Source organism: Melozone crissalis, unplaced genomic scaffold (genome assembly GCF_028551555.1).
Source record: "Melozone crissalis strain CALT ecotype California unplaced genomic scaffold, PUWL_Pcris_2 ptg000042l_1, whole genome shotgun sequence".
In the NCBI taxonomy this organism is placed as follows: Eukaryota; Metazoa; Chordata; class Aves; order Passeriformes; family Passerellidae; genus Melozone; species Melozone crissalis.
Window position 1 is genome coordinate 56,290,073 of NW_026535820.1, and position 25,619 is coordinate 56,315,691.

General features: G+C 44.6%; 1 protein-coding gene across 1 annotated transcript in view; it reads left to right on the forward strand.

The window, feature by feature from the left end:
* RREB1 (ras responsive element binding protein 1) overlaps nucleotides 1-11,809 on the forward strand; it is a 119,826-nt gene extending 108,017 nt beyond the window's left edge. The window contains exons 10-11 of the mRNA XM_054285024.1: nucleotides 7,607-8,350; nucleotides 10,568-11,809. Coding sequence (XP_054140999.1) covers nucleotides 7,607-8,350; nucleotides 10,568-11,073 — 1,250 coding nt within the window. The 3' untranslated portion in view covers nucleotides 11,074-11,809. The remainder of the gene's footprint in view (nucleotides 1-7,606; nucleotides 8,351-10,567) is intronic.
* The last annotated feature ends 13,810 nt before the right edge of the window (nucleotides 11,810-25,619 follow it).

A 25,619-nucleotide genomic window follows, 5' to 3' on the forward strand; every position in this document is an offset into this window, starting at 1 on the left:
CCAGTACTGTGCTCAGCATCACAAAGGTACACTTTAGATTGTTTTACCTTGTGTTCATCTGCACTGAAGCTCACCTGCCATCATACCTCCCTCTGCCTTGTCAGTAGTGAAAGAGGTTGGCTGTCAGATCATGCTAGGCTTTATTGTAGGCAGGTGAGTGGCGTTCAGCCAGAAGGCAGGAGCTGACACAAAACCAAGGGTGAGCACAGTCACTCTGTGCTGACCAAATGGGATGGGTGCAAGAAGGAAGCTCAGCAGATGGTGGTACATGCCCCTTGCCTGAAAACTGCTTGCACAAGGGAGCTGTTGCTCTAAGTTATTCACACCTCCAGTACAGACAGCGTCACTTTGTGTCACTTTGAGTTGGTTTCATGGGAAAATTGTTGGAAGTAACAAACTTGAAAGCTACAACAAGTTGGCTCTGCACGTTAGGGTAGTTAAAATTACAAATGAGTTATTACTCTCAACCTCAGGGTAGCTGCTGATCAGATTGCACGGAGTGTACACAGGATTTTTCTCTTACATCCCCATGCACCAGTTTGTTTGGGAAAGTCTGCTGTCTTGCCAGCCTCTCTCATCCTTTCTGCTTCTTTTAATACAGCAGGTTGCCTTGCAGTGATTCAAATGTGGTAATACAGGTCTCAGTACTAGTCTGGCTTTGCAATCTGCCGTGCTGGGGACCTGTTACGACATGGTTTGATCTTGCCTATCATGAAGAGACTAAGTTGCCTTGTTACCATGCTAACAGCCTGTAACTTCAGAGGGCTGTAGCACGGTGTCTGCAGTGTCACGTGGGCCCATCCTGCCTATGCAGACAGCAGATGGCTACAGCCTGAGAGAGGAAGACTCATGTTATGACATGATCCCCTCCAAGAACAAAAGTCTGGAGGAAGGGCTCTGAAAGTGCTCACCTCTGACAATTTTTCTGGCAGAATAAAACTGAAATGTCCTACTTGAGTCAACTGAAGACTTTCTTTATAGTCAGAGGGGTCCTCAGCTGTTTGGTGGTGTGAGGAAGCAAGCATTTCTAAAGCTGCTGGACAAGCACTGGTGCAGCACGTAGGGTGGGTAGGACTTGGGTGCAAGGTAGATGTTCTGAGCAGCCGGCGCCGGGCTGGTCAGGGTGGTTCGACCTGCCCTCGGCAGACAGAGCCCTGGGCCATGGTTGGATAACACAAAGCACTTATTGGCAGTACTGGCTCGACCTGTTCCCAGCTGTTCATCCCTGCAGCTGTAGCTGACCCAGCTGCCCAAAAAAATTAAAAGGGCAAGGGGAGGGACTGGTAGTCATGAGATCAGTTCCCGGATCTGGCTGGCAGTACAGCCCTAAAGGAGCACATGGATGCAGCTGAGGTGTGGAGCTAGCATCATCTTCTGGGAGGCACTGGGGATAGATGCTGTTGAAATTGGCTTTGTTGTCAGTGCTTTGTGTCTTGAAATAGCAGCTTTAGGCATCATGGGGGGAGCCCAGATCCGATAGTGCCCACAGTTATAGTTACCACATGCACTTTATAGCACAGCTTAGCGTTTGTAACTGGCTTCACCAAGCGGTGGTTAATCTCAGTTCAGAATCATTCAACAGCTTTGGACTTGTGCTCTTCCTCCATTGTCCAAGAAAAAGGAGTTTCCAAATCCTTTGGAAGTGGAAGTAAAGTAAGAATTTGAAACCGTGTCAAGTTTAAAATGAGGTGGTTTCTTTTGGTGGGTAAGCAGCATGCTCAGGGCTCACGTGCAGAGTCCTTGTGAGGGCTGTCCTTGGAAGTGAGTGGTCATCTGGATTTCACTGTATGCCCAAAGGAAAGGGAATGAAGGGAGATGCTTGGATGGTGTTTGGTCAGCCGTAAATGAAGCAAAGCTTTAGGATGAGGTGTAAGACAGGAAGTGCAATTCAATAGAGTGTCACTGAGAACAAGTTTATAGAGGGTTTCTTTTGGTCTTGTTTTAAACCAAAACAAAAACAGGATGGTGGTTTAGAACAGGATTCAGAGATGAGGAGACTGTGTAAGTGATGGGGCTTGCTCATATCTTTGCTACATGGGGAGGAAGGGAATGGTCTGAAGTGCCTGAAGCAAACTGAGGGCATTTCCCCCAGCTCACAGCAGTCAGACCAGCAGAGAGCTGTCCCGGCAGAGAGGCATACAAGGAAAATGTGCAATGTAGAGCAGCTTAATTAATTGCCCACTTTCGTCATGTTAAGGCAGCCCTGCCTTTGTCTCCTTAGGGCTGTCTTAATGCTCCCCTCTTACAATAAAATACAGTTGACAGAGATGTAGGATAGGAATGGGGTAAGGGATTATCTCTTACATAATGGAGAAAGAGAACTTAATAAGGAAAGATCCCTTTCGTAAAGAGACTTGCCCCTAATGTGAGAGGGTCGAACACAACTGCTCTGTGTTAGCTAGACAAATATTTACAAAGTATACTCAACAGTGAGTTTTCTGATTAGCATTTAGCAGAACTCATCTTTGCTCTAGATATCTGCACACTGTGATCCCTCCAGAAATCATGTGAGCCCTGGGTATAGTGGGGGACTTTTTCCAAACTGTTCTAGCTGTCTGTACCTCTGAACTACATTTGTGGGTATTTCTTAGAGGACAAAGGGCTTGAAATCGTGTTTTCAGTGTCAGGCAAAGTTTAACAGCTGCTCTAGAGCCAGAGCTCAGGGTAAAGCAGGAGTCACTTGCTGCTGGGGTTGGCCTGAGTGCTAGAGCTGTTGTATGAAGGTACTGAGGAGATAGTGTATAGCCTGCTGGCTGTATTGGCAGCTCTACATCAGACTGCCTTTCTGCTGAATGGTGCAATCCATCATAAGCTCATAGTGTGGGCTTTGCCCCTGCTACCTTAAATGCAGATTTCCCCATGGTAGGTGCAGTCAGAGCTAATCCTGAAAACTTTTCATCATGACTTCAGCTGCTCTGTTGAAGAAACTGGGGAATCATAGTGTGTGTTAAAGACAGAAAGTGTTTTTTCCCAGAATTGTTTTTCTTTTTCCCCAGACATACTCAATTCCATTTACTGTAAATAGTCATTTTCTAGCTTGAATATTTTCATTTCACAAGGCATGAAGACACAGTTGAAGCTCTCTCAACCATGTGAGGGATGATTAAATATTTAACTTGAGTGTTTGCAGGTGATGTAATGAAGGAGGGTGAATTTTATTATTTACAATGTTTACAATAAAAATGGATGAAGATAACACCCAAAATTTTCAAGTGGATTCTCTGGGTTTAGAAGATGTTCTCCAGTTCATGAGTGGAAGTGGAAGCAGCCTTGTGTGTGTGAGTCCAAAAAATCCCAAATTTACTAGAACTGCTACCACCTAGTGGTGGCTGCCTCTGTTGTAAAATACAAAACAAGCTGGGGTTATTTCAGTTAATGTAGGGAAGATAGTAAATCATCAGCTCATCTGACTGATAATGCCAACTGCTTGTACCATATCCATTTCCAGTGGTCTGTTTGCTCCAATTTTGAGGATTATTTATGTGATGGATTTTCTAACTCTTCTCTTGGGATGTTAGGAATATTTGTCAATAAACTCTTGCTTTAGCACCAAAATGTTTTTCATTACCTCCTGTTTTGTCTACTAACTTTGTAGCGTCTCAAGCTCTAGTCTCTATTCCACCACAGTTCCAGGAAAAAATAAAACCATGTATAAAAAGAGTCATGCCAGCAAGCTCCCCACCTTGATCTGTATCTCCTCTTTCATCTGAAATTGTTCACATTTGGTGTCCCTCTTCAAAATCTAGTTTGCATATGTAGGGAAGCAATTCCCTCCTCTTTCTTGCCGCCAATAAAAGATGAAGTGGATTCTTCTGACTGGGCCGACAAAAGACTGCTACTTGATTTGTAAATAGACTTCAGCAAAACAGTCTTGTCTTTTCACAGTTTGAAGGAAAAATGATTTTGGCTACATCTATATAGTGGTTTCTTTCATGCAAGCGGAAAAGTTTTTGGATTCTCAGATGGAGTCCTTGAGGTTTAGCTTATGAATCGATCTCATGAGTTGTTTTTTTTTCTCCCAGGAGCTGATGAGGCAGCAGCTGAGTTACCAGTGGTTTTTTGTCACCTCCTTCCGCATGTCCTTACTTCCCTGCTCTTCTCCTCTTTTTCCCTTATCCTGCACATCTTTTTTGACTCGGGTGTCAGAATTGAGATCTTCAGATAGTGTCACCTTCTTCTCTTCATTTTGGGGGAGTGACGCACTGGTTGCACACGACAAGGTAACGTGTGCTGCTCCCATGGTTGCTGAAGAAGTGACAGTGGGTGGGAGCCTTGAGAAGTGGATTTCTCTGCTCTTGTCCTCTTGATTCACCAAGTGTAAATTCTGTGGGATAACAAGTGGACTGGAAAGCATTTTACAGCCTCAGTAAGTGAAAAATGGGAAAGGGGCAAAAGAAACAGCAGGCCTTTCCTGTGCATCCTGTTTCTTTCACTGCCTGGAATCGAGTGACTGCTCTGCAACATAAATCAGCCAAATTCTGGAGATGGGAATTATCCATGTGAGAGGAGCTCTGTCTTGTTGGAGAGATGTTTGTCTGGATTTGAAGGCTCAGTCAAAATCCTCCACCTTGTGTAAGATAGAAGCCTGCTGGAGCTGTGTGGCCAGCAGGGTTTCTGTTGCTACAGTGGGCATGTAAGAAGGCAGAAAACAGTAGTGTAGGCCAGGCCTAACCTCTGCTGGAGTGGATGAAGCAGCTGCCAGTGCAATACTACCCTTGCAGCCATTTCTTGCACTGCAAGAGAAGTCTCACACTGGACCTGGCCAATTGACTTCACAACCATTGTGTTTACCACACACCTTTACAGCTTCCCTGCTGCTGTTTCAGTTCATCGGGAGCAGAACTGGGCTGATTCTCACCCATCCCCAATAACCAGGATTTGTGCAAAGCAGCTCACTTTTTCACCAGCTGCAGAACCAACTGCACAGGTTGGAGACAACCACAGAGCAGCTCAGCTAGTCAGGAACTGCTGCTTTACCTGAGGTACATGCATGAAGTTTCCTAAGGGGCCTGTGAAACTCCTTTTGACTAGGAAAAGGGCAGGTGTGGTTTGTGCAGGGGAGGAGGAAGAGCGCTCCCCCAAGCACGTACGTGTGTCAGCATATCCCTGGCTATGTCACCACCTGAGCTTTGAATGTTCCTTCAGGGCTGCCGAGCCTAGAGGAGCTTCAGAAGAGAAAGCCTCTGTACATTTGTGTTCCTAGGATCTGGAGTGGGCTTTGCCCTTTGTGAAGGCACATTGTTTAAACTTAAGGTTTTGTTTTTCTTGATGTTGACCTCATCTGTTTGCCTGTGCCAGTACATCACTTACCTGTGGACCACCTATCCCTTGAAGTGTTTTTCTCTTGTGCACCAGGGAATGTAGTTGTAGGCCACACATGCAAGAACAGAATAACAGCTTGGAAGAGGCCCAGGGCACAGAGGAGAGGAAAGAAGGAGATAGAATTCAAGTACAATTCACTGAGGAATGAGTATACTGAGAATATACTGAAGAATGAGTGAGAAAAATAATATATTTTTCCAAATACTAGAAGCAGAAGAATAAAAAGTTGTGGAAAAATTGGAAAATCATGAATTATATATGTCATTGAATGTTGAAGTTGGGACTTCTGTATTGAGAGACATAATGGTTTTGGCTTGCTCTTATCTTGAGTGCCACCCATGCATATTCTCCTCACTCACCTTGCTTCTGATGTTTCATGTTGAAAAACAGGAAGAAAATCTCCCTCTGCATGCACTGCTTTCTGTTTGGTCGATAAAGAGTTACAGAACATCTCTCTGGGTACGATTAAGAGGAGCTTTTTCCCATCTTGGTTTCCTTGTGCTCTTCACTCATCTCCATCCTAACAGAGCTCACGTGGTTTCCTGCCCCTCTCCCTAATGAACCCCCTCTGTGCTGTGCTGTGCTGTGCTGGCAGCCTTTCTTCAGCCCAACACACATCCATCCCATCAGGGGAGCATTTCCTGACCTCACGGGATGAGACAGGGCAGCCCACATCTGCCTTCAGACGTCCCCATCCTCACATTCTGTGGCCTCGCACACAGATTAGGGCTTGCTTGCGTGTTCTAACGGGCAGATAATTAGATGAGCAATGAACTTTGTGTAATCCACTGTCTCTGTAAACAGATCTGTTCTGATTAAAAGGTGAGATTACTTTTTGTGATAGGTCACTTCTCCCCCTTAAACTCCCCCAAGAAAAAGCATACCAAGAATTGCACACTATTAAGTGATCATTTGCTATCCCCAGAAACAGTGCTTCACTTTGACATTTGTTTAGTGGCCATTTGTTATCACTATTGAGAGGAGATGGGCCTAGTGCAAATCATGTTGCAAGACTACATTCAAACTAGTAAGTGCCTGAGAACCATCTTCTTATCTTCTGTTTTTACTCCTTGCTTAGGGAAGAAGCCTGTAATAGAAAATCTGGGCAGTTTGGAGACATGTTGTACTGTGCCAAACAGAGAACTTGCACTGCTCTCCTAGTTTCTAAATCCCTGGAGTTACTCAGCAGCTATCGTTCTTGCAGATGAATGTTGAAATGCCGGCTGGGTTGTGGGCTCCCTTTGCTGCTTGCTGTCAATAAGCAAGAGGTGGGGTGCAGGACTGAAAGGAAAGTTTCAGCTTTCAGAAAGCACCATTTGCGAACTTCGTGTCCTGGAACAATTCCTGGGAAGTGGCACTGGGGATGCAGTTACATCAGCAGCAGCTTTGGCCTCCAGAGCCTGACCAGCTTATTTCCTATTTACTAATGCACTATTTATGTGGAGCTTGGAAGGAGTACAGCTCCAGCCCTCTGTTCTCCTTAAGCACCTTACCTGTTTCAGTTTTTTGGACATATGTTACATCTTCAGCAACATTAATGCTGCAGACAGGTAAATAAACAGAGGACACCATTAAGGACCACATCTTAGGTAATTTTTGTCTTCTTGTGAGGTAACTTTGAAACAGCAAAGCCTGTTACTCTCCCTTGGCTTTATGCTTTGATTCCAAGTGACGTATCAGAGACTCAGGTGTGGACAAACTTACACATCTTCCACTTTCATGCTGCATACCCAATTTTTTAAGCCAACTTTTGTGCTACTGTCTGCACTAAGTATTCACATTTAGTTGTACCAGGTGGTTGCATGAGGCCTTTACATTTCCTTGGAAAAACATTTCTTGCTACACAAAAATTAGTTTGATAAATATGCGGGTTGCATATTATTTCAATCTGTGTTCATGTTTTTCATACACAAGTTTATTAGTAATACATCCATGTGTCTCTGGAATGGACTGTTTCTGATAATGACCTCAGCCCTTCTTCAGTGTGTCAGCATAATGTGTTCTCTGGTTAAAAGTGATTATATTAAAAATTATTGCAGGAAGCTGCTGAGTTTGTGAGTCTGTTTTGGAAAAGAAAGCATTTTGTGAAAGAGTTTGTATCATCTTGTTGATTGGGTTCTGTGGTATTTTAATCTCTTTTCAGCTGTAAGTTGCTGGCCTAGGTCACAGACAAGAGAAACAGATATTGGGATGCTTGATCAGAAGCAGTGCTCCTGGGTCCATGTGCAGGCTCACTGCTGGCACTTGGGAATCCCACTGAAAGTTTCTCTGTGTTTCCTTGCAGAGAGCCAGGCGGATGCAGAGGCACTAGCTACAGGAAACAAAGCCTTGAACCTGAGCTATGGGGAGAAGGAGCAGTCAGAGGAAATGACAGAGCTGCCAGAGAGTGAGCGCAGCCCCAAGGAGGAGCAGAAGGCCGATTCCCTTCTGGCAGAAGAGGATGCTGAAGAAAAAGTGGATGGATATGAAGAGGGCCCTGAGGAAGATTCTGTAAGTAACAAAAGTCTTGACCTCAATTTTGCCAGCAAATTAATGGACTTCAAGCTGGCAGAGAGTGACCAGAGTGCAGGCAGCAGTTCTCAGACTGAAAGGAAACATGCCTGTGACATTTGTGGCAAAACCTTCAAGTTTGCTGGCACTCTTAGCCGTCACAAAAAGGCCCACATTCGTGAGGACAGAAAGGATGAAAGGAGCAGTGAGGATGAAAGCAAAAGCATTCAGGATGATGCAGGAGCTCCCTCGATGCATGACTCTGGTCTTGAGCAGGAAGAGTCTCCGTTGGACTTGAAGGTAGTGGAGTCTCCTGTGGACTTTGAGGCAACAGGAAAGGAGAATGAAGAGAGCGAAAGCATCTCTGAGGGGGAAGGCACAGAGAGAAAGTCCACTGAGAAGAGCAGTGATGACAAACCAAAGACTGATGGGGCTAAGAGTACTGCAAAAGCAGACAAAAGAAAGAAAGTCTGTACTGTGTGCAACAAGCGTTTCTGGTCTCTGCAAGATCTGACGCGACATATGCGGTCTCATACAGGTAAGAGGAGGCTTGAGGGTAGAACAGACCATGAGGTGTCCCACCAGACTGAGGTGTCTGCTCTGGAGGTGCGCAGTTGCTGCTGGCACTTGAGGTTGGAGACACTGCTTTTAGTCCTAAAGGTATCTATCTGCAAGGTGTCTTCTCTGCCCCAGTCCCCCATGCTGCATAAAAAGCCTAGGGAGGGAGCAAGAATTGCAGCCACTGCCTTATTTTCAGCTCCCAAACTATTTTCCCCATGATTGCTTGCAGAGTTCAGAGGTGAGGGCAAGTGTGGAGATCCCTGGGCAGCTTCTGACTCCCTTCTTGCCATGTGTGTGGGGCTTTACTTCTTCCCAATATTTTGAGAAGCAGTGGAGAAACTGTTTCATGAGACTTCACCTCTGAGTCAAAGTTTAGAGAGAGAGAGAGAGAGAAAGAGTCTGGTTTTGTCTGATGATCTGAGCCTAATATGGCTAACATGCTGGTGATGTGTGTGACCTGCTGCTTGGGTGGAAGGCAGAGATCCAGTGGTCACTTGGGCAGGGAAGGTGGAACACAAGGTAGTGAAACACTTGCCCAGTGACTTGACTGGGCGGTGGGATTGCTTTATGTGATAGGCAGATTGCAGCAGTGCCTTGCAAATGAGATGAAGGCATGAACCAGCTCAAAGGTGAATTAATCATTCATCCTCATGAATTATGTATTTTACCTGCCAGCAAGCTGCTCTGACGTGGGAAAACTGGTCCATTTTGACATTTTGTGTCTTTTGAAGGTTCTCTCTGCTGAAGACAAGATCTTTGCCATTGACAAAATATTTGTGTTGTAATTGACAGTGATTTTTAGAAAACTACTCCAAAGACTAATGCCTGAATAGCTTCAACCCTTCTAAAACATAAATATTCACCTATTGAGTGCAAAACTGACCTGTTTTCTTCTGTCACTGAGCCACAAGTGAAACACGACAGGTCCCTTTCTAGAGCCTATTTTCATACAAGTGCAGAAGCTTCAGGGAAATGCTGATATCCAAAGTACTGAGCTTTACCCCCAAACCATGTGTGCCCATGGACATTTCCACACTCTCTGTTTTAATTGTTTTCATTGGCTGCTGGGTTATTGTGGGCTTTGTCAGTATGTTTTCTTCCTGTTTGTTTCTCTTTCTTATTTGACACTTGAAGGATGTTTTAACATAGAATAGGTGTGAAACAGGAACCTGGCACAGTGCTTTCTTCAAATTCATAAATATAACTATGACCTACCCCCACTATCAGATCAACGTACTTTCAGCTGAGGATTTTGCACCAATGCTGTGGGTTGACTCTTCTCCTTGTCTCCTTCCTACTTGTTGAACTATATTGCCAAAATACTGTCAGGTTGCACATTCCTTATATTTCAGTTTTAATGTGTGAGGTTTATTAAAGATACCTGTAGGGTTTTGGGATTTGTTTACTCAGAAGAGGAACATTTGGGACACACTGAAGTGTGCAAGAAACCTCTGCCTGCCTACCACGTGTCTCAGTCTGATGCTCATTGGCACAAGATGGTGTCTTGATGGAACTGTAGCGCTGAAAAGTCTTTAAGAGGCACACTTGGAAAGGGAGGACAGGTTGGGGTGGGACCTTTGTTTCTTCAGGGCAGAGAGCACCTTGGGGCAGTGTGCGTGGTTTGTATTTTGGGAGAATTCTGTCTGTGGGGCTGTGGTTGCTTTGTTTTCCAATGAGTTCTTGCTGAGGGAAGTATTCTCTCTCTCCACGTGTGTCTGGGGCTGACCTGCATCAGGGAGCCCACATGGTGGGCTGATTTCATAAAGGCTTTTGAGTTCCAGAGATCGACTGTAAACTTTTTCCAGAAAAGTTGCTGACTAAATTAGGCAGGATGCTGGTGAGCACCTGGTGCTTACGGCCTTCCTCCCTCCTCAGTGCAGGGCCTCGCCAAGCTCGTAGACACTTAGTTCAATGCTCCATTTGTGCCGTGGGCATCTACCTGCATTCCTGCTTGCACTCCATCAGCTAGTTTGCTAGTACAGAAGCAAATAATCTGCATAAACATGATGTTCAATGTGTGAATTTCCAAAGTGCAAAGTGTTTCATGCTGCTTGAAACAAGAGGGAGGTGCAAATAATCTGCATAAACATGATGTTCAATGTGTGAATTTCCAAAGTGCAAAGTGTTTCATGCTGCTTGAAACAAGAGGGAGGTGTGACCTCATGGCTGACTGTGTGTTGTCATTCTCTTCCAGGTGAGCGACCTTACAAGTGTCAAACCTGCGAACGGACCTTCACTCTGAAGCACAGCCTGGTCCGTCACCAGCGCATCCACCAGAAAGTGAAAAATGCCCGAAACCACGGGAAGGAGAGCGACAAGGAGGAGACGCAGTCGCGGTGCGGAGAAGACAGCGAGAACGAGTCCAGCCACAGCGGCGCCAACCCCATCTCCGAAAGCGAGTGCGACTCCGCAGGGGGCATCGGCAGCCACTCGTCCCTGGCGGGGAGCCGGAGCGAGCCCCTGGCCGGCACGGTCACGGACTCCCCCTGCGGAGAGGAGAGCGGCGGCGCCTGCCTCGCCGAGCCCACCAAGAGCGCGCAGAAACACGCGGCAAAGGACCAGGAACCGCGGGGCAGCTCCGAGCACGAGGGGCCCTCGGGTTTCATCCAGGACTTGCTGGAGATGCACAACGCTCCGTCTCCCATGAATCACATCCTGGGCTCTGCCGACAGCGCGCCTCAGCTCTTGGGGGTGGAATGACTTGCTTGGAGGTTGGACCCGTCTCAGCAGGCAAACTGAAGCCAGCAGAGCAAGGTTTCTGGAGGCTGTTTTTGGAAGAGCGACCTTACAGCTACGGGGAAGAGTATGGCAGACTGGACGTGGTGCCATATGCCTTTCAGCATAATAATGCAAGAGACTACAGTATATACTGATTTGAGTGCCTTACTACTTTATTAGATCTTTTGGTATTATAGATTTTTTTCAAAAATGATTTTAATATTTTAAAGAATTATTTGGAGAGGACCCTTTTTCATTTAAGCATTAATGTTACCTTTTGTATTGGTGTGCGTGAGCTTGTTCTTGTATATCTGTGATAGTCGCTGTGTTTGTTCTCTGAGCTGGAAATGGGGCAGTGGGGTGGGAGGCCCTTGGATATCATAGCCAATAACTGGAAGAAAAATGATGTGAATTTCATATGAAATAGTCTGAGGAGATGCAGAGGAGACGTTGATTTATTGTTTTTTTTCTCAGTAGATGTTCTTGCATTTGCCACATGGTGGAGCATTAAGCCTGTTCCAGGCACGAACAACATGGCAGTTGAAGGTGTTCAAAGTGGTTCAAGCCAAAAGCAGGAAACGCAAATTAATTTCAACCTCATGCTTGTTTCCACTTTTCAGCATTAGAAGTGTTCTTCTAAATCCTAGGGGTTTTTTCTGGCCGTCACGGACTGAGCGTGTATACAGAGAAGAGTTACATAGCAACGTAACCTATGGAAATTATGCACCCGCTGTTACATATGTTTGATTTGCTTCAGTATATTATTATTATTATTATTATTTTATTATTATTTTATAAATCCATCAGTTCGCTTGTCTCTGCAGTCAGCAGAAGCCAATGGGCAATATTTGCCCACGGAGATGCGTAGCGCAGCTTGGATCCCGTCTCGGAGTGTTCTTGACTCATCAGCTTTCACCAGCTCCTCCTCCTCCTCCTCCTGTTGTTGTTGTTGCAGATCTTCTACTGTACTTTACATGAACCCCTTCCTCTGACCGGAGCGTCCCATGGAGGCCAGCGAGGTACCGTGCCCGTGCGGGCACATCTCCATCCTTCCCTCCCTCCCTCCCTCCCTCCCTCGCGGTGGGCATGGGTGGCAGCGGAGCCCCGGCTGCGGGAGAGGGGCACCGCCAGTGCCGCAGTGACCTCGCTGCCCTCCCCTCGGTGACGGTCACTCACTCACAGAGCAAAGTTATCCCGTCTTCCAGTGGAAAGCAAGAGAGAAATGCGAGCCTTACCCTCGTCTTGCTTCTGTCGTGTTCTAAGAGCAAGAAAATACTACTGGTGATGAAACTACAGATATACGACATGTTAAAAATAAATAAAATTAATTTAAAAGAAAAAAAAAAAGAAATAAATTCTTCCTGAGATTTTGGGGTTGATGCTTGAAGACTTGAGGTGTGTGTCTAAATTTCATATCAGTAATTTAACCCCTTTAATGCTGGCAGCTGGAATTTCTCCATATGGCTCCTGTTGCCGGCAACAGGTGACAGACACTCCAGCCTCCAATGTTGAAGGGGTTAAACGAAATGTATCCTACTGTAGCTGCGCATTTTTAGGAGTGCCCAGCATTTTTGTTGTTCTTGTCGTTGTTGTCGTTATTGTTGTTTGTTAAATGTCCTTCAGTCATGACCTCTGGGACAGACAGAGCCATAATAGCATTGCCGGAGCCTCACTGTGCTATTCCACCACTGCAGCCCCCCAGCCCAGCCCGCACTGTGACCCTCCCTCCTTCCCACCACAGAATTGCTTTTCCTGCTCTCACCAGACATGGAGGAAGTGGGCCTCGGACCCAGTCTATATTATATAATATATATATATCTATATATATCTATATATTAAAAATTCTCTGAAAAATTTCTGGAGACTGAAATCTCACTGTCCAGAATTCAAAGGAAGAGAAACATTCTTGAGTAATATTCTTGCAAATAGAATAAGAAAAAATGGTTGAGGTATATGTGATTTCTATTTTTTTTTGTGGTTTTTTTTTTTTTAATTTTTAAATAGGGATGTTTGAACCAGTTCAGAAACGAAGCTAACACCAGATATAGATAAATCAATCACAACCAATGATTCATTTGAAACTCTACCCAGGTGCATTCTACTTAATTAAAACCAGTTCACGCATCCCTTAAATTGTTACTGCTATTATAATTATAATAATAATTATTATTATTATTTTGGGTATTTTTTGTTTTTGTAATTTTTTGTTTATTTTGGGGTTGTTGTTTTGTTGTTTTGTTTTGGGGTTTTTTTTTTTTTTTTGCAACTCTCCACACTAAACTGCGCAATACTGTGGGGGAGAAGCCATTACTAAACTATATGCTGCAGAACAATGTAGCAAGTAATTAATTCCCAGCAGCCTGCCGGGACATCTGCTAGCAATAATCACTATTGATTTAAAGCTTTATTTAGCCTTTATCTATATCCTAGTAGAGTATAAGGTCTTGCCACATTTTATTGACATTTTTATTAGTTGAGTTTGACTGAGAACTGTTGCTGTTGTTGGGGTTTTTTTTGTTTCCCTTCCTCCCCCAATATTAAACTGTGAAATTTATAATGTGTTTAAACTATGGGTGAATCTTAGGCTTTAGTTTGCATGTTCAGCTAATTTGTCTCTATACGATTTTCGTTTGAATCTTTTTATTTTTTTTCCTCTCTCAGGGCTTTTACAAAAAACAAAAAAACAAAAACAAAACAAAAAGAAAACAAAAAAAAAGATCTTTTAAAATTCTTTTGCCTGAGTTGCAATGGACTTAACATGGAGATAATTCAATCACTACATTAAGCACTTGACTGTGAAAGCGCAAAAAAATAAAGGAAAAAGAAAAAAAAAGAGAGAACCTTGTTTGAGGCTGTTGTGAAATAACTTTAGGGGGCTATGTGACAGTCTGATTCCATTTTCAGAATGATTCATCTTCTCTTTCCTCTCTGTCTCCTTTCTCTCTCTTCTCTCTCCACGAAGGAAGTTTAATCCTAGTGATTTCATCCCATGCAGGAAACAGTAATAAATGTGTAGAATTCATATTTTTCTAAAGGGAACTTAAACTGCTGCTACGAATTGTGTACAAGACTGGTTTATGCCACATGAACAGAGAATCACACATAGTTTTGGTACTTTTATTCCTCTTTTTTTCAGTTGTACAGTACTTCCAAATTCAAAATAAAAAGTAAAACTTGTTCTGTATCAAACCATCTAAGCAATAAAATGTTATATTTAAAAATTATAGGTTATTGAATGGGCGTGGCTCTTCTTGTGGGTTTGTGGTGATGTTCTCTGCCTTAGCTCTGCTGGAGGACAACGTGCAAGCCGGAGTTTGTCTGTGCCAATGGATCACTGTTTCTCTTCCTTTGGTTGATCTGAATTTGGGCTGGAGACGATTGCAGCACTCTGAAAACTCGTGTTCATTTTGACCACTGTTTTCTGGTAGCCAGGCCCCTTTGAAATGCTGCTTGTCTCCCGGTGCAGTTCCTCAACGCAGTGACTGAAGACAGCAGAAAATGCTGATTTTCCTGCATAGGCAGGGTCAGGATTCTTTTTCAATTAATGGTAGCCCCATGGTCACATAGGTGAGCATCCTCTCAGCATGTAGTGCACCAGTCACTATTTTATAAATTAGGTAGGTTTCTGCTACCACAGTTTCCTTCTTGCATAAATGTTTATGGCCGCAAATTCTTCAGGATGCATTCAAAAGCCATGTGCATGTGTCATAAACAGAGACAAATCCTTTGGTTTAGCTTGTCAGAGCTGCCTTTATCTGCATTTTATGTGCTTTCCTATAAATAAACTGCATTTCACAGGACAGTGAGCCAAAGAATCATCTGAGTTGTGCATCCAGCTCTCGAGGCCAGGGAATTGCAGTGAAGCAAAGCATCCACATCTTCCTAAGTCCTGCTGCGGTGGTGCTTTCTGGCAGAGAAGTGAACCAGGTTCAGAATGAGAGACAGACTGGGGTGCTGAACTGCTGCTGCTTTCCTCCCTCAGGCCTCCTGCACCTTCCCCATGGAGGTCAGAATGCCCCACAGCACTTGGTCTGCTGAGGACCTTGGTCCCTCACCCGCAGGGAGGGACAGGTTAAAACAGAAGCATTCAGCCAGCTCAGCCCCAAACCAAGGATATCTGATGAAGTGGAGCTCTGAAAGCTCTCTGGGTGAGCTCATTGGGTGGAAACATCATTTTTGAGGGTGGAAAGCTCCCCTCAGAATAATAATTTTCCCTCCCACCCACTGACCTGAATCGCCTCTCCTCTCGTGAGACTGATGGGAAACTCGCATCCAAGTGGCCCAGGGACCTGTCAGGAGGTGTAAAATCAAATGGGATGAGTTTATGTGGCTAGGAAGTGATGGTGACTAATAACTTACAAACAGATGACTTAGAAAGCACTAGGTTTTTGGTTCTTGCACATGGAAGAGTATAATTGCAGCCCTTTTCTCCTTCTACCTCAGTTTGACAGTGACTATTGCCGAGTTGGGAATTCCCCTGCTCTTCCTGCCGTGGACAGGGTAACACCCTGCAGACCAGCTGAACTGTGCTCCTTGCTGGCATTTCCCTTTCCCTCTTCCTGCCTCCACTCCTTCCCACACCAGCACCCATGGCAGGGATAGCTGGAGCTGGCCTGAAACACCAGGTCAGCAGAGGTGGGGAGGTGCCTCCATGTGCCTCCTTCAACTTGCTGCTCCCTCACCTCGTTCCCTAAAGCTTTTTTTCCCACCTTGGCAAGGGTGAAGCTGGACTTAATTCCTGACATGGAGGGGGAGAGTGCCTCTTTGAGGCACTGCTGCGCTTCAGCTGTGGAGGCCACAGGCTGGCCCAGAGCATCAAAGTTTGGGGATGACCCAAGTCCTCTGCCACCACAGGGATGCCTTGGCAGCAAGGGGCACCAGGAAGGTGGGTTTTTTCCTGCAGTGTGGAGTGTGAAGCTGTGGGGATGGGCAGGAGATAGCAGAATTGGATGAAAACTGCCCCAAAACAGAATGTGGAGCCTGGTTGGAGCATCTTTTCTCTTTTTTTGTTTTCTGCTACTGAAATGCAAACAAGTAAAGAGAAAGGAATAAAGTTACTTGCTTTTTATTATGCAGCTGTCTCAAAGTAGCCAGCATTTGTGAGATGGGAGGGCTGTACACCTACATGAAGATCTTCAGAAAGTGAGTGCAATGAGAAGTGATTTGCTGTTGACACTTAACAGTGTTTTGGTCTGTTCTGTTGGAAAAGGCCTTTCTCAAACAAAATGAGTCACAATTCAACTAGCAAAGGCAGCAAGGGGCAAAAATTAATTTGAAATCTTTTCTTCTTCACAAATCTCCAGTTTGGGGAATCATACATGCCATTTTCTTTCAGCATTTCTGTAGTTATGATGGGATTGAAAATGTCACTTTTGGAAACCCTGAAGTTCAGGATTACATCAAAGGGAGACTCAAGACTCCAGCACAGAATAACCAGCACTTTCTGTACATCAAAGAGGCACCATTTTTCATTACCCACTCTGGCAAAGCAAAAAAAGAAAAGGGTGGAGAAATGGGATTGTTCAATTGGAACATCTCTTCACTGCTGGACTGTGGGAAAAGGAGCCATGCCAGGACTTCCCAAAACCTGAGTACTGGAGTAGCCAGCATCAGGAAGGGAAGTGAGTTAAATCTGTACAAGGCACCAGCATCTTTGGGTGTCGTGGGTCAGCTGAGACCTGCAGCAAAGCAGGAGCAGCACTAAAGTACTTTCCCCCTTTCATCCCCTTCCTTGGCAGTAATTACTGTGCAGGGGAGAGGCTGCATTCACTCTGCAACAGCCAAAGGAGCCATGAGGGAGATACTGGGATTTGGGCTCCAATCTGCTTGGAAATAAAGGAATTTACTTAGATTTTGAAAACCTCCTCCATGTCAGGGAAGAGCTGAATGTTCCATGAAAAATGGTGTGAGGTTGGGAAGGGGGAAGAGTGTGTATGAGGAAAGGTCTAACCTGCTAATGGGATGGCTTGATCTGCATACACATCTGCACCCTAGCTTGGGTGGTGTCTGAGCTGGGGACGTGATGGGTCACCTGGCTGCGTGTGCTCTCCCCAATCACTACAGCGATCCCTGGAGTCCTGGCTGTGCTCTGGAGTTCCTGGCTTTGGCCACCAGCCCCACACTGGAGCTGCCCTCCTTGCCTATATCCTCATGTGCACACTCAGGGAATGGGGGAAACCAACATCCAGGAGCAAACTGTTTTCCCTGTCTGGAAACTGGTGATGCCAGTATCTGCAGATTTGCTGGCGGATCAAAGGATTTCCCTAGTCTTGGGCAATTAGTGCCATGCTGAATCACAGGGTTAGAAAAACTGGAAACAACCCTAAAGTGACAGGAGGTAGAGCACAGCTGGGGTTCCTGAGCCAACAGCTCTGCTGAGAGTATGTATGGTCAGTCTCTTCCTCTGGTTTTGAAGTAAAAACATTAACAGGAATAGTGGCTTGCTCATGGAGCCCCTGCCAGAGCCTAATGCATCTCCTGAAGGTGCAGGGTCTTGCACTCAACAAATTCAGACCTCTTGGCCTTTCTCAACACAGCCTCCATGGTGTCCTTCCTTGTCCCCTCAGCTGAGGGTTGTGTTTTTGCAATGCAGTTTCAGGGAATGCATTTTTAGGTGATTTAAACTTTTCTCACCAGTCCTGAAAGGATGATTTATGCCAAGTAAGCCCAAAGTGTTTCTCCCACAGGATGAGTAGGTGTCAGACACAGATGGTGTGTGTCCTTGGGCCTGTGACAAGTTAGGGACTCATTTGTCCAGTGGTGTGCACGTATTTCTCTGGAAATATCAGAGGACAGGAGGGGAAGGGAAGGGGCAGGGGGAGAATAGCACAGGGAGGAGTGCTCTGGCACAGAATTATTTGGTGTTTTTAGGATTTGTCACCAGCTGCACCACTATGAAAGGTGCAGAAGCTGCAAGAGCACCATCCCTGTGGGCTGCCAGGCCTCATCAGTGACTTCACCTGGGCAGGGAGGCCTATTTAAAACAAGGGGAGGGATGAGAGTTGGGCTGTGGGCAAGGGGACAGTTGTTTGTGAGCAACATCAAGTTCTGTATTGTAAAAAGATGTTTATGAGGCCGTTTTTCCAGAAGTATCTTTTTTTAAAAAAGGAGTCAATTAGTACCTGGGAAAAAAATGTGGGGAGGCAGCTGGCCTGCTCAAAGGCAGCAGTGAAGACAGACTGCTGCATTCTGTGCTGTCACTGCACAGAATGGATCCCAAAAGACACAGGGGCATCTACCTTGCTGTTGTGTGTGTGTGTCACCTCAGGTAAGTGATGTGTAACCTGCACACATGTGCCAGTGTTAATGGGCTTGACTGAGCTCTCTGGGGAGATGTAAACCTCCAGAGTATTGCCAGGTAAGGGGCTCTGATGCCTTCATTTCAAGATGTGTCTGAAATCACCCTGAAGAAGTGAAACTAAATGGAGTTGAGAAGCATTCTTGAGGCTTTTCAAAAATTCTAGTATTGCCTACTTTCATTTCTCAAGACCCCTCTCAGAATACTAAAAAAAAATCCTCACAAAAGGGAAGCAGGAGTTTTTCATATATTAAACAGTAGTAAAATGAGAAGACTTCTCTGGCTCACCCAACCTCACTGCGTAATGCAGTAGAAAATGTTGTAGCAATCCTCCCAACTAGTAGGAACTGAAAATAGCTTTCTCCTTTGCTGTGCTTGTTTATTTCTCCTGTGCCAGATCTGTCTCTTGTTTGGCAGGGAAAACTGCCAGGAGTGTATGAGGAAACTCTGGGCGATGGTGTTTGGAATACGCTGTTGTGAAAGCACTTGAACTTCTCTAGAGCCTTTCAGCAGAGGGTTGTGAAGCAGTTTACGAACATCAGTTAATGGGAGGCTGTAAATAAGAGAAATCTGCTGGAGAAAAGGCTTTTCATCACCAAAGGGCTGATCTGTTTTCACAATCTCGGAGGTAGAGGTTATTGCGGTGGAGGCCAGCACCACTGCGGGCTGACTTTCCGTCAGGCATTTTTAGCTGTAACCACACATGGAGCACGGCCCTGCTGCTCGTGAAAATGTGCCAAGGTTGGGACAGAATGTCAGCCAGAGGGGTCGGTGGCTCCAGGACAGGGCCTGCCCTGGGGTGCCCAGAGCACTGGGGTAGGAGGAATGGCAGAAATAAACACTCCTGTGAACGTGTGCACACAGCTCCATGGGCCCCTGCCCTCAGACATGGAGCTGTATTTGGGTAACAAAAGCAATTGGTGTGTTGGCCTTTGCTCCCATCTCCTGTTACCTGATCCTGCAGAGAATGACAGCCTAGGTTTGTTGCTTGCAATGAGCAGCATCTGACTTCCAAGGAATCTGCACCCAAAATAAGTATTTCTACTTTATTTGGGGTGATGGCAGTGCTAGCTGTGACATGCAGGCTTGCTTTGACCAATATTCCTCCCAAGTTTTTGCAACTCAAGCTTTACTGCATGACCTGTGCTTGGGAAGGGCAAAACCTGGCTGTAAACAGAGACTGTAACCTTTGTCATTGCTGTTTAGTTCTACCAAAGCCCAGCCCTGCTCGATGCATGGGGCTCCTGGGCAGCAGCCGGGGAGGGGGCAGCACATGTACCTCCCATGTCCTGCTGCATGCACTGCTGCCGAATGGGATCCAGCACTCCCAGATTGGCACACTTTGCCAGCATAGTCCCTTTTTAGTGGCAGGATATTTAACACCATTTAATCTGCTGCCTTCAAAATGCCTGTATTACTGAAGCTTTACAGGCTCCAAGGTTACGTGCACCAGGTCCACAATATTCCAGAGTCAGAGAAAATCAAAAAGTATCAACCTGTCTGCATACACACAGCAGTCAGTGTAAGTCTGCACCACAACACAGTGAGCCTGACCTTTGATCTTGTCTCTATCTCACTCTATCAGCATCTTGGAGTTTAAACCACAGAGGCTGCCTAGCACAGCTACTCAAGACCCAGAACTCACCAGAAAATGAGCTGGGGCTGTAGGTGATAGAGAGGCAGGGATCTGGACAAGTGAGCAACCTGGGCACCCTGTGGTAATCCATTTTGGAACAGGATGCAGAGCCACATGCTGCCTTTAATACATTTGGTTGTTACTTTTTATGAATGCACCTCTTCGACAGTTTTTAACTTTTTCTGAACCTTAAGATTCTCTTTAGCACCTACCAAACACCTGCTTAAAAATTAAGGTACTTAATTTGAAAAATACTTAATTGAAAGTGATAGCAGCTTCTCCACCAGTTCCTTCAGGCAGTGTTTTACTGAACTGCAGCTGAGGGATGCTTTGCACTATGTCAGCAGGTCCTTGGTGGCCTGTAATTATTCCCACTGCACTGCATCCGTGACATCTGGCTCCATTCAATTCCATAAATTCGGCAGAATGGGAATGACAGGGTGATGGTCCCTGGGGACTGCCAGTGAAAGGAAAGGAGTAACCACAAGGGGTGCTGCAGCTCGCTGAAGGAACAGTAAATGACACCCAGCGAGATGGGAGCAGGAGTTCAGCCTCAGGAGGACCTTGAGGGAATGTCTTGCCCTGCATGAGCACAAAGAAAAGCACAAAGTGATTGTTCTGGCTGCATGACTGTGACTGATGCCTTGTACTTCACCCTTGGTGTACCTTTAGCTGGGGTGGTGGTAATGGAATGCTGCAGAACTGCAATCTGCCAGGCCAATACGATGGTGGAAAGGAGATGGTTGGTCCCTGAGGAGTGTATTTCTAAAATATTCTACAGTTTTTTTCTTTGCTGCGGTGCCTAACAGCAAGATGTGCTTCCTGCTTTCCAATTTGCTTTATAGCAGCAACAAGTTAGGATTAGCTGGGCAACATGTTATTTCCAGCTGTGAGAAGTAATTCCATGCTCTATGAATGAGCCACTATTACAAACAACCAAGCATTAACCAAGCCTTAAATACTGGCTCTAAGGAAAATATGACACACTTCCAAATCAAATGTTTTAGGGTATTTGAACTTGCTTCTAAATATAACCTGTTATTTTGGTAGCAATGTTTGCCATACTGTGCTCAACAGTCATCAGATGCTATTTAAATTCCAGCTTTTCCTTTCCAATGGAAACCTGCAACAGAGCATTTTAACTGCCCTCCTTGCTCTGTAGGCTCCTCTCAAAGAAAACAGGGTGTTCATTCTTTTACTCTTGAAAACTTATGGGTGGAGAACTTGCCAGCTGATACTGGATCAAATCCCCTCTCAGGGCAAGCTCCTGTCCCCTGCTTGCTTCTGCAGGGCTGTGGATCCAGGCTCTGCCAAGGGAGTTCCTTCAGTGTTCTGAACAGTCTGGCTCTTAGGTTCCCATTCAGCTTTTCCCTGCAGGCTGAATCAATCTGTGTCTGCATGTGGTCAAGGTACACATGGGGCTAAAAGATCCAATTTCATGTAACTTCTAAGGAAAACTGGCTGTGGGGCCAAACACCAGGTGGCAGAGGCAGTGTCACTATAAGCTCCACCTCTGCAATACCTTCGGCTGACCCTGTGGGTGGCCACAGCCCTGAATTTTTTTGGAAGTAAATACCAGACACCAGCATTTACAGCTTATCTGAGCTCAAGCTTCACATTTGTCTGTTATTTTCTGAACAGCACAGAAAAGTGCAGTGCCCAAACTTACTTCAGTGGCCAAGATAAAGCATGGAATGATTTAGAAAGGCCAGACACAGTTGCTGTGACTCCTCCCTTTAGATCCTGCTCTTTCAGAAGGGGCTAAAGCTCTCTTTGTGCTTTTCTGCTATGAGCAGCAGCTGTCACAGGCTTGGGAGATCCCTCAGCTGGCAGATCTGGGAATTGCTGGCTGTAATAATTTCCATCTAGTGAACCTAGTTCACATTACCTCCAGGGTTAATGCTCCACCACTGCAGGCTCATCTCTATGGAAAATACACGGTGTAACTCCATCCAGGCCCAGCGGGGCAGGACTCAACCTCCTTTACTAGAACATAGACTGTGGGGTCCTCTTGAAAATCTGCTCAGACCATTGTGAGACCAAGTGCATCAACTCCAAGTGTTCTCTTTGCTGTGTGATAGGGAGCTCTCAAGTGACAGATTCATTATGTGAACTTAGGTGGCACAGGGAAAACAAGTGTGATTTCCATGCAGGCTGAACAGATTGATAATGACGAGGAAAGGCAGGTTAAATTTCAGCTTTGCCTTACCAGCTAAGGGACTGCAATGTTGTAATGATGAAATTTTACTGCATCATGGTTAATAGAAATTTATAGCCAAGACTATTTACACAAGGGGACAGAAAAGAGAGCCAGACAGATATTTAAGACCTCATCTTGGTCTTGGTATCTGTTCTTTCTGAGCCAGCTATTGCAATCTATCTATCGTGATCTTTTCAGTGAAAGATGAGGCAGGCTTCAAATTCTAGTTGTTTTTATGTGTTCTGGGACCTAAAAATACATCAACACATCTGCTTCTAGTTTTTCTCTCCTTTACCCACAGATATAGCTCACAAATACAGGGGTCCCAGTATTCTTTATTCTTAAACCTTGTCTTGTTTTTTGTTGGCTTTTTTCCCCAACAAGCCTTACCTTCTTCTGTTAGGATGCAGAACACCTGCTGGAACTGCTATTTTCAGAGTAACTGCATGGAATGTGAGCATTTGCTTGGTCACACAACAGCATGCACATAAAAACAGGAAGGATTTGGCCTTGTACTTCAGCAACCTTTAAGCATCTTAACAGATCCTTTTTATGCTGGCTCTGGTTTAACATGAGGTTATTCCTTCTAGAAATGTAGGGCACTATGAAATGTAGTTCACTACTAAATGCAATTCACTACTAGAAATGTAGTGACTATGGCTCACTTTTAACCCATCAGAATTCAGGAATTTACTGAACATTTCCCCAGGGCCCTCCCTTAAAAGAATTCTAATCGTAGTTATTAGTCCATTGTCCAAAACAACACAGAAACTTGCTCAATATTATCTCCATTCCAATTACACAGGTAGAAAGGCAGATTTTTAAGAATGGCATGTTTTCACACTTTGCATATTTCCTACTACCGATTGCTTTTCAAGGAAAAGGCCTTTTTTTGGTGCCATACTCATGCTTTATTAAAAAAAAAAAAAGCTACACAATGCTAAGAAAAAAAAAATCAAGTATACTTTACAAAAAACCTGCAGCTGTTTTCAAGAGATCTGATCTCACTTATAAATGCAAGTCAGCAGGTAAGAAATTAAATGATAATTTAACACTTCAGTTGCAGTACATCACCTGAACTTAATCATCCAAAACAATCAGTCATTCTTAAGTTGACTGCTGATTGTAGCTACATAAACAATCATCTGTATCAACTGATTAGAAAAAAATCCCTGGGAAAATTTAGAGAGAAATGGAAAAATATCAGAATAATGTTACTTAGCCCACCTATAAATTTTTGCAGAAACTAAGAAATCTTTCTGGCTTTGCTCTCCTCTGTATGTTAACTGCAACTCCTCTGTGTATTTTAGAAATTGTCCAAGTGTAAAGCTGCTAAATTCTGGTCAGTGAGGGGATTAAATTAGTACAGTATGGATCTATGTGTACAGCTGCCAACCATTTACACTAGTGCTGTGTCTTACTATCTCCATGGAAGTGTATTGTGCAAGTGCCAAATAACTTCAAAACACTCTTGAAACAGCCCTTATGTCACTCCTATGAGGTAGGTACTGTCCTTCCTTTGGAGAAGGAAAGAGAACAGACTCTCTACTGCTCAGTACATCAAGCACACCGAGAAACAGCACAACCAGCCCACTTCAGCATTTGAATGGATTCAGAGCTCTCACCTGCAACATTTTGTTTAGCACCATGCATTCTAGGAATAATCAGTAAATGTTACTTTTGATTACACCTTACCCAAGCTAAGGAAGACATTCAGCATAAATGTTTTAGCACAAGCAGAAGCACTGCCACCTCTACTCTGTTCCATCCAGCTCCACAGCCTACACCTCAATAATTTTGTGCATGGAGAATGAACTTCAATCCTTGAGTCTGACAGCAGCCACTCTTCTTTCTCTGATTGAAGGATACTGGGGAAAAAATGAACTGCTGCCAGAAAGCAGACAGCAAACAGAGGGCTACAGGTGTCACATGCAGTTCAAGGGTAGCCTGAATTAATGCTTTGCTGCCTCTAGATGTGAACTCTAATGCTGTTTTTCCTACCCCAGTTGTAGAATTGTTAGGTCTTCACAATTTTTTGAGTAAGTTAAGGAGCTGTGAGAAATAAATTCACAGAGGTCCTTCACTCTAAGCCCACATTTCATTTGCTCTCTAAAACCATTTTAGGATCTTCTACCAATAAAGAAACCCTAGCCCACAGCTTCTTTCACAGTTGTCACTGTTCCCAGCACCCTCCAGGAGCAGTTGTGTGGCAGTGTAGCAAGCTGGCTGAGAACTGGTAACAATGCTGGATTATACAGACGCTTGTGCTGCCAAATGGAAATGGGTGGCATAGGCAGGCAGAATTGCTGCTGTCTCATCTTTAAGTAGCAAAACTACATCCTACTCAGCTGAGAATAATAATTATATCCAGCAACATACCTGTGACATTAAGCTATCCCTGTTTAAAAATAGAGTATAAAATTCAAGTACCAAAATAAAAGTTTATAACCAATAGGATAAAGCAACAACTCTATGTCCCCAATTTAAGAAAGCTGAGTGCAATAGACTGGCTTTTTCACTAGAAATAATACTAGAGATGCCAAAGTCCAGTTGCCACACTGCATGCTGGAATGTTACTGCTAAATTTCAACTACAACAAATTAATGAGAAACAAGTAATTAAAAAATGTTATGACATTCATCATGAGCAGCAGTGGTCTACTGGCCCCTGCTCTTATGAACTGCTTCTGGCTAAGAAAGTCACTATGAACCATCTACAGTGAATGCCAAGTTGTACCATCAGATAAATAGCCTTGGTACACATGGACTTTCTCACTGCTGGTTCCAGTGCAAGCTGCCTTCTCTCTTCTTTCATGCTTAAGCATTTGGAAGTCAGCCACTGACTACAGAGATGAGAGCTCAGCCTTCAAATACTTCTTATCTGTAGAAATAAAACTAGGATTACAAATTAATATCCTCTGTTCTGATCCTTTGTCTTTTTTCCTGGCATACCACTGTATCACCACCACCCCCTCAAAGGGTACCTTTAAATCTCAGGAAGAATTAGAATATACAGCTCAAGATGACCTATTACAAGAAGGTGAAAAAAAGCCCCTCTTGATGCCAGGTCAGAGACAATCCAAGAGAGGGAACCTCCAAGTTCAGTGCATCAGGTGCTGCAATCACTACGGGGCTTTAGCACAGGAAGCATTTAATCCATAAACACTCTGTTGAATCAATGCAAGCTGGAATACAAGCCTGCAAATCTACCACAGATCCAGTCAGATTATATCAATAAAGTCAAATAAAGTTGTTCCACACAATTTGAGTGGAGATACTCCTTATGAGGGCAGCATTCAACTGTTTCCTAAATGATCTGAATGACAATTAAGCAACCTTAACTGCAAAGAATATTCTGCCTGGACTAGCTGTATTTTCAGGAAGTTGAACAAAGCA